The sequence below is a fragment of the Lytechinus pictus genome, unplaced genomic scaffold, assembly GCF_037042905.1.
Source record: "Lytechinus pictus isolate F3 Inbred unplaced genomic scaffold, Lp3.0 scaffold_19, whole genome shotgun sequence".
NCBI classification, from domain to species: domain Eukaryota; kingdom Metazoa; phylum Echinodermata; class Echinoidea; order Temnopleuroida; family Toxopneustidae; genus Lytechinus; species Lytechinus pictus.
The window spans coordinates 5,567,372-5,580,768 of NW_026974140.1; the positions used below are offsets into that span (position 1 = coordinate 5,567,372).

At 36.3% G+C, this 13,397-nt stretch overlaps 1 protein-coding gene across 1 annotated transcript; it reads right to left on the reverse strand.

Annotated features, from left to right (window-relative positions):
- Window positions 1-2,483: 2,483 nt before the first annotated feature.
- Window positions 2,484-13,062, reverse strand: LOC129260986 (NADH-quinone oxidoreductase subunit B-like). The gene is made up of 6 exons (XM_054899007.2): window positions 12,910-13,062; window positions 7,515-7,662; window positions 6,836-6,959; window positions 6,128-6,354; window positions 5,502-5,590; window positions 2,484-3,286 (listed from the first exon to the last, which is right to left on the reverse strand). The coding sequence occupies exons 1-6, from the start codon at window positions 12,920-12,922 to the stop codon at window positions 3,189-3,191; spliced, it is 699 nt and encodes a 232-aa protein (XP_054754982.1). The 5' UTR covers window positions 12,923-13,062; the 3' UTR covers window positions 2,484-3,188.
- Between the last annotated feature and the right edge of the window lie 335 nt (window positions 13,063-13,397).

The window sequence follows — 13,397 nt, forward strand, 5'->3', positions numbered from 1 at the left end:
TATTTTACAGTGTATATTAAAAAATGTCCAATGGTGATGCACGCTTTTGTCACAGTGCGCCAAATTGACGCCTGCTGCTGTGGTTATCCATGCTATTTTATTCATGAGTCTGTTTTGAATGAGTCCTCTCTTCAAACAGTGGACTCGTGAATGCAATAGCGTATCTAACCATGGTTAGGGGCGTCATTTAGGCGCACTGTGACAAAAGCGTGCATCAGCATTAGACATTTTTATACATGCGCCCGATACGTGCTTAATTAAGCGTAAATTTGACAGGAAATCTGCATAAACCATGGATTCAACCTAGGGTTCGCAAAACCACCTCTGTGAATTCGGGCCAAAAGGTGGAAAGTGTTAAAAAAAACTTGAAAGGAGAAAGAGAGACGAGTGATTCAAGAGGAGAGAATACAAGTAGAAGAAAAGGAACATGTACAGAGAAAGAAAATCTCTTTTTTAGTTGTGGAGATATTACAAAGTTGTGGGTGGATTTGTAAAATCTATACTTCTGAGCGAGTCAGAAAGACTGAATGCCTAAAATTACAAATTTTTTAAGAAGTCCTTGTCATGAACACAAATATGCATATGTTCTGAAAGAATATAAATTTTTCTCCAAAATAATTTAATATCATTTTCAAGTTGTAAATGTTTACCCCTGGATAATCAGGTTTTCTTTGCTGTGATGTAAAATTTGATTTGTGATAAAGTAAGCCATGAATGCAATAAATTATCCAGATGTCAAAAAGGTAACATGATAATTGTTCCAAGAAACATCTTTCAGTAATTTAGTTTGCAATGACATTTCCTGCAACTCTAGAATTATGACATAAATGACAACTGGATTCATTGATGCCTTACTTTGGTACATATTGGATTGTACATCACAACAAAGAATACCTCCTACGTAAACATACCGGTACCACATCATCATAAAAATTGTAACAAATTATTCTGGAGAAGATACTCTCCCAATGCATGAGAGTTTTGTGTCCTGGACATGTTCTTTCATTCATTAAATTTGTGATTATTTTGGTGTAAATTTTTATCTGAGTCACAAGTATTTTAATTTCCTGGAGAGATGAACACAGTGGGGAATTAGGGGAGTTTAAACAAAACCTTGAGAATTCCAATCAAGAAGTTACATAATAAGTGAAGCTCCAGTTGATAAAATAGGAATTTAAGCAGTGCTTGGATGAATTTGGTCAATTTTAATCTTTAATTTTTGCTCTTTTTTTTTTAATTCTACACTCAGCACTCGCAAATATATTTGTGTGCTATCCATTGTACAAGTATGATCCCTTTTCCAATGTTTTGTTATTACATCTAATTATCCCTCTATTTCTCTTCCCCTTTATCCCTCTCTTCTTCTCTACCCCTTCCCCTTTCTCTTCTCTCCCTCTCTCTCTTCGCTTCTCTCCCATCCTTTATCTGTGTTTCTGAGCACTTTCTTAACCTTTGTCTCCCCTCTCTTCCCTTGACAGTACAGTACACTCTGCATGACTCAAATCGCTTAACCCAAACATATCTCAAACTAGTACATGCATAAATGTGTCTTATTTACATGTTTTAATTCAAATATTGCCCAAGTCAAACACATTTCTACGGTCCCAAGATATTTGACCGAGGCAGAGTCACCACTACCATTCTTTAAATGCATTGTATTTGCAAGTAACCAAGTTTAGCACGAGACGTGTAATTCATACTATGAATGAACAGGATCTCAGTCAAATATTGCGATAATTTGAGCAAATACTTTTTCATAAACATAGATTGGTTTTAAAAAAAGGTAAGGCAAAATTGATAGTAAGTTTTGCAAATGATAGATCAATGGCAAGTCTGCAATCAATTATAAGTCTAGGGTTGTCATCAAAAACTTTTCAGTGGTGGAAATTTTTTTCACTTGCCACCTAGCTTGAGTGGTTCAGGGGAATGAAGACTAGCTGATTTTCAGGACTAAACACTACAATTATCATTTTCTCCGTCATTGGGTATATTAATGCTGGGTGGTCAAAGTGTGGTCGCAACCACCAGTGACAACTTATGATCGATGTTGGGACCTAGAATTGGGTTTCATGATATTTACTCAAGCGACAATTGCTCCGATCGAGAATCTGCACATTAGCCAAACGTAAAACCTAACCTCAACGAAATAAACCCTAACCCTTATCTTTACATTACTCTAAACCAATAACTCTAATACAATCCTAACCCGACCCCTATGCCCTCTGAGATATTAAGACCAGAGCAAATGTTGCAGAAGCACATGTCATGTCACCTAAAATTTACTTACAATTTATTGGTTTCAATTTTCTTGCAATGCCCTCCTCAGAAAAAAACCTATGTTGATAGATGTTGATAGAATATCCATAAAGTGACTTCACTAGATACAATACTATTTTTTGCTGCAATAGTAAGTCTTACTCTTTCCGGTGAATTAAATTATCAAATGAAATAAGACAGAGAAAACAATAAGACACGTGGATCAATTCACATTGAAACCAGATTTATTTATACAATATATGTGTTTCCAGAAACACTATTTGCCATCTAAATTCTTCCCATTCAGTGATCATTACTTGGACAAGATTCATGTTATCTTGCACAGAAATGAGTAAGGTTTCATTGGGGGATATACCGTAGTCATTATTAAACAAAAAAAGTTAATGACTTAATTTTCATTTATTTAGAAACTTTCCTCTGGTCATCAGTCTAATTGATGATACTCTTTGAGTCCAATTGAAAAAAAAAACAGAAAAGATTTAAATAGCCGAATATTACTAGTTTTATAAGTAGAAAGTTGTTTTTCAGGGGCATTTCCCATCTGACCAAAAAAGGGAATTATATGTGATGATAAACCTGTCGCTTGTTTCAAAAGTGTGTCCAAACATTACGTTTTGAATGGAAAATTAATACAGGATATTTCATTCAATGGCAAAAAGGATAAACTTCAATGTAGCAGAATATTATTCAACAAAAGAACAAGCCCCTAAATCAAAGAAAACTTTTGGAAGAATTCACTTTGTGACTGATTAATGATATATCTATGTATAAATAGATCAACTATGATAACAAAAGGGGAATACTTTTCTTTCAATCTGGGATGCAATTCTTAAATTTCTGTACAATGAATTGATACATAATAGGAAACACTTATTAAAAATTCTTCCACACTGAAAGAAGGGTACAGGTTTTTACTTCCTATACCACATTGTGATATTCTTGGCTCGTTTGATTTTCTTCTGTAGTTGGAGGACACCATAGAGAAGAGCCTCGGCTGTGGGCGGGCAACCTGAAAGATTATTAAAATGAAAAGATAATGATATGATTATACATGTATATGTATTTTTTATCACTGGTTTAATCTTTCTATTTGAACCATCACCCTTTATCTTATTTATCTCTTCTTTAAAAAATGGGACAGATACAATATTCAAACATATTTTCTTCAATTATTAGAATCGGCAGTCTCCAGATAATTATTAATGAGTTTATCTGACACATTTACATTCACAAAATTTTATTAGGAAAGTTGATGCAGATGTCATGGGAATGACCATTACATAAGATACTCAAACACATCACAATGCTATAAAACATCACAATATCACACATCACGATGTTACACATCACAATGCTATAAATAAATTACAATGTCACACATCACAAAATTACACATCACAATGCTATAAAAACAAATTCCAATGTCACACATCAAAATGCTATAAAAAATTATGTCACACATCACAATGCTATAAAAAAATCACAATGTCACACATCACAATGCTATAAAAATAAATTACAATGTCACACATCACAATATTACACATACAATGCAATAAAAAAAATTACAATGTCACACATCACAATGTTACACATCATAATATTACACATCACAATGTTACATAACAGGTCTTGTTACAGAAATTGCATTTAAACTAATTGGTCTCATCGGTCAAAAATAAATTTGTTTTATTCCTGGAGTTAAATTTGAATACTACTCTTTCTGCAAAGGGTCCCACACCCAGTACTGCCCACAACAATCTCTGAATCGGTCCAGTCCAGTGTATGATCAGATGTAAGCAGTGTATCTACTAGGAAGCAAAGAGTGGAGCCCACTACACGTAGGCAATCAGCACCCTCTAGAAACCTAGCTATGAGCTCTCATATCAAGGCTCATCAGTACCCCTGCAATATCATCATAGAACCAGGACTGGCAAGACTCTTTCATAGTGACTTAAATTTGCAAAACCTAATTCATAGCGACTTTGTTTGTAAATAGCAACCTTATTTGTTCTCTTTGATAGGAATCACAGACCAGAAATTGGAATAATAAATATCTGCTCAGGAAAATTCTAAAGGCATGAGAAGGCTAACCACTTTGGTGCTCAAGGGTTTTTTAAAGGACAAGTCCACCCCAACGAAAAATTGATTTGAATAAAAAGATAAAAATCCAACAAACATAACACTGAAAAATTCATCAAAATTGGATGTAAAAATAAGAAAGTTATGACATTTTAAAGTTTTGCTGAATTTCATAAAACAGTTATATGCACATCCTGATCGGTATGCAAATGAGGCGACTGATGACGTGCATCCGCTCACTATTTCTTTTGTATTTTATTGTATGAAATATTATAATTTTCTCCTGATTGTCAAGTGAAACAACGATTTATTCCCCCCTAAACATGTGGAATAAGCATTGTTCAATACTATATGGTTCAGTCAAGTCAGTCCTTATTGTCAAATCTTTAAAAAAATGATATATTATATTATTCAAACAATAAAAAACAAAAGAAATAGTGAGTGAGGGACATCGTCGACTGTCTCATTTGCATGTCACCGAGTTGTGCATATCAATCAACAAAATTTTTAAATGTCATAACTTTCTTATTTTACATCCGATTTTGATGAAATTTTCAATGTTATGCTAGTTTGATTTTTCTCTATTTATTCAAATCAACATTTTTCTGGGGTGGACTTGACTTTATTTTGGTCAGTACCCAGGCAATCACCACTTGGGTGGAGAGTGGCAAAAAAAGAATCATGTCCTGCTAATAGATTAGTAATGCCACTGGACTCAAATTCAGATAAGATACCTTGAATGATTTTCAAACATAGCCATGAACGGTTATAATTTCAATTTTATAGCGAGTTTATCTGGGATTGATTCACTGAAATCATAAGTGTTGTGGTCCTGTGGATAAGTCTATGGACTGTGCACAGCAAGGTTCAAGAATCAAATCCCAGCAAAATAAGAGCATCCACTGGGAACACAATAATCTTACTTGATTGCTCTTCTCTCTAATTGGGCTTTAATTGAGTACACATTAAGACACCAATGCCAATGAAGTATGGTAGGTAATGAGAATATGGGCACCTTGCTGGCATTACTCCCCAGGGAGTGGAGAATGTAAATACACTGTTTGTGTATGCGCCAGGATTGAATTAATGAGGCAATGATTAGTGTAGTATTGATTGCTTCATAAAAGCAGATGATACAGTACCTGGGACGTAGATATCAACCGGAACAATCCTGTCACAACCCCTGACAACAGCATAAGAATAATGGTAGTAACCACCTCCATTTGCACAGCTGCAGGAGAAAATGCAATTGAAAAAAAGATATAAATGAGTCAATAGATTTGAAAAAAATCTTATATTTTAATTTGATCTTTTCTTAATACTTTGCAGTTTGAAAAATGAAATATATAAGTTGTTGAAAATGGAACCAGGAGCAGTTTAATAATTTCACAATACTGGGGCACAAAAATCTCTGAAAATTACTATTTACATTTCACCCAAATGCCCACACATGCAAAGGGAGAGGGAATGTCACTTCAAAATATGACCTGTTCTCATCAAGGGGGAGGTGGGGTAGGCGGCACTGGAATGGAAATACTCCAACCTATTAGTTTGATACTGCTTGGAACTATGAATTGTTTACCAAGGAAACTTACACTTACGAGTCATATTCAGATAATAAAATGTTTTAAAAAGTGACAAAGGCCTTGTAACCATTTTGCAAACAATTGATATCTCTGATATCTCTGAGTTACATGCAAACACAATATTTAAACAGGAGCAAGAATACACCGAGGTATATCAATTTGATCCAATGGTCATTCCATACCTTCCCATTGAGATAACCCATCTTGGTTCGGGCATCTGATCGTACACCTTCCTAAGAGCCGGAGCCATCTTATTGGTCAGGGTACCGGCAACGATCATCACGTCAGACTGGCGAGGACTGGCTCGGAATACCACACCAAACCTGTCCATGTCGTAACGGGGAGCAGCGAAATGCATCATCTCCACAGCACAGCAGGCAAGTCCAAAGGTCATGGGCCACAGTGAACTCTGAAGAGAAATGATACAGATATACAGTATGATTAATTAGAAAGGGTATGATTTTAAGAAGAAATCCAGATTGAGTTTGTACTCTGTTCATTTTATATCACAGGGAAGAAGTAAGAGAATGAAAAGTAGAGAGGAAGACAGAGAGAAAAGAAGTGGTGAAGAGGGAGGTACAGAGATAGTATGGACAGGGGAGAGAGTTGTGATAGGATGGAGAGGGGCAGATAGAGGGAGAGAGGTAGGAAAGAATATAAATGAAGGTAAGGGGGAAATGTGGTCAGAATAAAGGATGAGAGAATTTGGAGGGATGAAAGAGGAGGAAAAGGAACAAGAGGGGAAGTGAGAAAAGATTAAAAATGGAGAAGAGAGGGGAGGAACTAGAGGGGTGACAATTGGGAAGAAAGGAGTTCAAGAAAAAAATGTCATACAAAGGACCACAAGGTATTTCTTTAGAAACAAATACATTTTTAAAGGAAAGACTCACCCTTCTTGCCCAGTTGATGACATCATCAGCTTTAGCAACGACAAAGTCTGCTGCATTGTTAAGGTTGATTCCACCTTTCTTGGCTGGAGCTGCCGATGTACTCTGATGCCTGTATGGTACCACACTGGAAACAAGATACATACAGAATACAGATTATCGGTTTGCTCAACAATGCCTAGCTGACTATTATGTCACATAAGAGGTCGGCGTTACACATTGCATTAATGTTTCCATTTGTTTAACGTTTCTTCTTCCTAAAATGAATGCCCTGGATATCTTCAATTGACCACAATGTTTAATATACAGATTATCAATTATTGCAAATTGCTATGACTCTACATGTATAAAACAAATCAAGCCATGCTGGTGTGATAAACTATATTATCCAACATTTGGCACACACAATTCTGTCAAAATACGGCATATATTTCTGTTCTTTTACTAATTTAAAGATTTTCAAAATTCTCCTTATCAGAACTTATGACAGTCTCACATGGTAAACTTCTTTCTTCTTCTTCAGGGTTGATTTACCTCCTTGAAGAATGAAGATTCTTGCACTTCTTTTCAAGATATCTTTATAAAACATTTGTTTAAACTGAAGTTTAGGGTCTGATTACATATATTCAGAAGTGCATTTGACACTCCATTACCAAAGCTGTTAGGATTCACTGTTGTTTACCTTGTGCATTGTGACTGTGTTTGTGTTGACGCATCTTTGTGTTCATGAAGACATCTGAATGGCTGTGTCTGGGAGCAAGCCGCTGGCAAGGTCCTTACTGGAAGGCTTGAAAACCTACCCAGCAATGACAAGCGGCTCATCATGGTGGCTGAATGGAGAAAAAAGATCAACAAAAACATTGAGGAAATGACATTTAATTGATTTTATTTTACTACACGATATATGGGGAAGCTGCTCGCACATGATGATATGATGCCACAAATAAATAAAAAAGTTAATAATATTATAACTTTTTTTTTATCTCAAATGGATTTTCCTCAAAACCTTTACCAATATTTTTAATTATTATTTTCTGTTATTTTCACACTGAAAGTTTTTGTCAGGGTGATTTTCTTCTTTAAATAATGATATGCAGGAAGATCTACATGTAGATCTAGCATTATTTACATGTAGGTCTATTCTGAGAGCACTGATTGGTTCCTTGCGCAGATCACGTGGTCACCAAAATTACTTTGGCCGAAAGGTATGTGAATGTATTGATAAGGATAACGATATCCAGCCTCCTTTTCTACACTTGGAATGGTCTTGGCCCGTGATCGGATCACTCAAGTATCGATCAAAACTTCTCTCGATTGGGAAATTTTTTTCATATTCATGCGGTGCTCCAAAACCCTGCACTCCATTGACTTTGTACATGGTGCGATAGATTCTGTAAACTATGACGAACACGATGCAACACTAGCACTATTCAGTATGATTTTGACAGAAAAGCGAGAAGTATGGCTATGGGAGAGTGGGGTAAATATGGCCACCTGTTAGTTTTTAGCTCACTGCTTAAGAATTGTAGGGTCAAATTAATTACTGTTTGTGTACGTACACTGTAGTAGTAGACCTTTTGAGACAGGTTAGCACAGTTCAGATTTTAGCATAGAGTCTTTACTTAGAGATCTAGAAAGTAGAATCTAGACCTAGTCCTAGAGAACGTCTCACAGCTCAGCCCAGTGCACAACTACCAATGCCATGGTATATGGAACTTACTCATTCATTGGAGTCAACTCAAGTTACACAACAGCGTTGAAAATAGATGGGATGGGGAGGGACGAGCGATTCCACTCTCGTGTGCTTTTAAATCGCTCTCGAAACTGCCTAAAACTGCCAAGTATGGAGCGACTACCAACATGAGAATCGCTCCCTTCCAGGCCTGCATAGTAGCCAGACAGCCAGGCCAGCACAGCTGCAGTTTAATATACATGTACTTCCATGCATTGTCGTTTTCTGACATGTAACGGAGTGGACTTTTCAGAATCACGGGTGCAGCGCTTCAGAAAATGAGCATCCAGTTCACGGAAACTCTGATATCCCGGGTACTATTTTTCAAAACGCTGCCCAGCACCTGTCTTGCCGTAACTTTGATAGTGAAAATTTTGCTTTTTTTTAAGATACCATCCTAAATTTGATAGGAAATAAAGTTTGTGAACTCGGAACAAAATAACAGGTTTTTCATTTTATTTTTAGCGGATTTTTGGGCGACCCCACTTCTTAAATCTGAACTAAGCCACCGGGTGCTCTGAAAATATGGCACGAATCCCGCAATTTAAAGGGCGAAATTAGGATTTTCAGCCCCGATTTTTTGCTAACAGTTAGTGCCTGAGTACATGTAATGGCGCTAATGCAGTTTCATACCCGCCTGTGTGCGGTGATGATTGACTGTTAGCTGTGCTTGTACCGGTAGCTGCGCTGGCATATGCGCATGGGCGTAGCTTAGCTTGTGAAATAAGTTGACATCTTGACGTCAGCTATCACTGTCAGGCCGCAATGCATTCAATATTTCATTTAATAAATTTATAAGTGAGTTTTTATCAAATAAGAAATTAAAAATTATGAAAAGGATTTCTCTGAGTACAAATTCTGTTCAAATTTGGTAAACTTCATATTCAATTTGATTGAAAAAGATGTAAAAGAACATCCATGCATGAGATACAAACAATATTAAATGGGTGTGGAAACGACCCACAACGAACAACAACAACAACAACCATGACAACAACATTAAATGAACAACAATAACTTAATTAATCATTTAACAATTAAGAACAATGAAGAAAAAATAAATGTCAATTAAATAAATTAACAATGTTAAACATTAACAAGTCAAATGAATTTGTAAACAAATGAAGCAGGACAAACTGCAATGCTAAAAGTAACAAGTGGAATGCCTCTGGCCGTCTCACCTGCATCACGCGATTCAATATAGCAGCAGTGCTGATTTTGAAAACTACTATAACTCGCACAAGATGTTCAGTGATACTGGGTTACTCTTATTTCCACGTTTTATGAACTAGACCCATACACTTATAGAGATATGATGGTAATTCAACAAATACCCCCAACATGGCCAAAGTTTATTGACCTTACATGACCTTTGACCTTGATCATGTGACCTGAAACTCGCACAGGATGTTCAGTGATACTTGATTACTCTTATGTCCAAGTTTCAAGAGAAAGATCCATCAACTTTCCAAGTTATGGCGGTAATTCAACAGATACCCCAATTTGACCAAAGTTCATTGACCCTAAATGACCTTTGACCTTGATCATGTGACCTGAAACTTGCACAGGATGTTCAGTAATACTTGATTACTATTATGTCCGAGTTTCATGAATCAGATCCATAAACTTTTAAAGTTATGATGGTAAATCTACAGATACCCCCAATTCGGCCAAAGTTCATTGACCCTAAATGACCATTGACCTTGGTCATGTGACGTGAAACTCATGCAGGATGTTCAGTGATACTTGATTAACCTTATGTATAAGTTTCATGAACTAGGTCCATATATTTTTTAAGTTATGATGACATTTCAAAAACTTAACCTTAGGTTAAGATTTTGATGTTGATTCCCCCAACATGGTCTATAAGTTCATTGACCCTAAATGACCATTGACCATGGTCATGTGACATGAAACTCAGGCAGGATGTTCAGTAATACTTGATTAACCTTATGGCCAAGTTTCATGAACTAGGTCCATATACTTTCTAAGTTATGCTGTCATTTCAAAAACTTAACCTCAGGTTAAGATTTGGTGTTGACGCCGCCGCCGCCGCCGCCGCCGTCGCCGCCGCCGTCGGAAAAGCGGCGCCTATAGTCTCACTCTCAGTCAGACTGCAGGTCCCAAGAAAGTGGCTTCTTTCATCCAAGTGATATTCATGACTTGAGATGTTTTGCATATTTAATGAGCTTGATGCGGACCAAAACACCTCTTTTCATTCGGTCATTGCTGCTCTAATTATGCATCGAATTTCATGAATTTGGTACCATTGTAAAGAAGAAGAATCATTCTTTCAGGTCATATGTTTGGATTTATTCAAAGATTTTGTAATATAGGTTAAAATTTTGATCTAAAATATGCTACAAAATAAATATTTTCACCTGACAAAAGCTGCTATTTTCACACTTTATTTTTGTTTGAGCCCAAATGATTTTTATATCATGATAAAGCTGAATATGTATGCTTTGAAAAGATATAGGTTTCAAAATAAGAATTGGTTTAATCGGGTCAAGATCACACTTTTCCTTTGCCAAGTACATAAAGCAGCTTGAAAACAAGTATACTGCACTCTGATTGGTCAAAAAGACCACACAATGGCAAATTCCAACGGTTCCAGAGCTTGGGTTCGTGGGAAGGTCACACTTCCCATGTGGTAATCTCCTCAAATACCCCGCGCCTGTTGTTCTGTGAACCTTATCCAGCCAATCAGAACTCTGGATTTCATGCAAGTACAAAATTTCAGAAATCTCGTCTTGTACCTTGGTGGGAAAAGTGTGATCTTGACCCGATTAAAAGGTGCCGCATATCAAGAGTGGCATTGTGAGAAAGTACAGAAGTTCAGCTTTATGGTGATATAGATATCATTGAGGCTCAAAATAAAAAGTTTTGCACAATTTGCAAAAGAAAACAGAGGAAGAAAATTCAGTTTTGAGGCACAATTTCAGGCCAGAAATGTACTTATTTAACAAAATATTGTATACAAAATAAATGACCAATATGAAAGAGTAACTTTTACTCTATCTGATGGTGCAATAATATTTCATTTAACTTGAGTAGGGTGTCTGAAGCCACACTGAAAAGTGTCAGCATAAAACAGGCTAATTTAGGGGAAAATATGGCACATTTTTTCGGGGAAGTTCAGGCTACTAGAAAAATGTGATCTGAATAGATTATTAACTTGTGTTTGGCATGTATGGAAAGAGAAAATTCAGGGGCTTCTTTTGACAGTAAGGACAAGTTTATATGATCATTTTAAATAAGTATTTAGAGATAAATTGCAAACCCTTATTTTTGTGTGTGTTGAAATTGCCATTTCTCCATGCGTTTTCTATGGGAAAATGAAATTTCTGTTTTGCACAATTTTTTTCACTTTGTCGCAATTTTTCATTGTGATCTGGTTTCCAAATCTTTATAAAAATCATACCATCAGATAGAGAATAAAAAATCCTATTGGACTCTTTATGGACAAGTTTTTGGCATTAATAATAAATTTATAACAGCTCTCGGAAGCTAAAAATTTTGATTTGTGTGTGTCCATTTCTTAACTACACAGTCTATGGCAGAGAAATGCTGAAAATTTACCCAATTTCATTCTTCTTTTTTGCAGCCAATAATTGGATTTTTTTTTCAAAAATGTTACATTTCTGTCAGTCTGAAGGTCATTTCTCTTCAAATTCACAAAGAAAATGTGATATTTTCTTGAAATAAGAAAAATAATTTTTTTCTCCAGACACCCTAACTTGAGGTTAAAACAGGTAAATTCTTAGAGAAAGAAAATCTCACGAATCACGAGATTTTGCAAGGAGGAGGATTCAGCCACGAGATGATTTGGATGAATCTGGCCTTTTTGCTCATTAACATAGGGACCTGCGGTCTGACTGCTCTGCTATGCAGGTGAGACAAAAACCATGGCATGATATGAGGTATGACATGGTGATCATGAAAAAGGAATGACTCTCAAAAACTGAAAGAGGCTCTGATAAAATGAAAAATGGCTCTCAATTTTTTTTTCCAAATAGCTCCCTCAAAATAAAAAGTAATTACAACACTGCAACACAACATATGAGGCCTTAGCGTACACAAAGACTGTTGACCATCACAGAATTGTGACAACCCCATTGGATATACGTACAGAAGAATTGCATGCACGGGGAATGACAATGGCCCCCGTGTCGTATCTAACTGCAAGATTTATACAGATCTAACGTTAGTTCATAACGACATCTACTAAAAGTACATCTTGAATCATCGTTAATTCGTTTCTCGCTCATCTCACAACATCATTACAAGGCATTCACACTCACAATTACAGATTAAACCCATGGAAATACGTCAAGAAACTTACCCGAAAGAGACATTTCAATTAATCCTTTCGGCGATGTATTTCTTTTATAATACTAAAATAAATTTGTCGCGGATGGCGCTAGACTAAATTGTTACAAGCACTAGAAGGGGGAATTAATGTTCAGGGACACCGTGTTGGCAGTATCGAGTTGTCAATTAATAGCCAATAGTATCAGTGCAGGCGCGGATCCAGGAGGGGGCCGAGCCGGCCCCGGCCCCCCCTATTTTTTGGCAACCTGCAGAAAAAAGTGTACTCTGTAACTTGATAGAAACGATGAAAGACAGAAAGAAAAGTAAGACAGAGGTATTATACCCATGATGTGTAATTTACAGCCTCATACAGCCGGCCCGACCCGAAAGGAAACAAGAAAAAGGTGAGGGGAAGAATAGGAAAATATAATATATATCAAAAAAAATTTGCTCGCGCTTCGCACACTCATTATTTAATTGGTGATAGTTGTATCCTCTTCATTAATCACTAAAAAATTC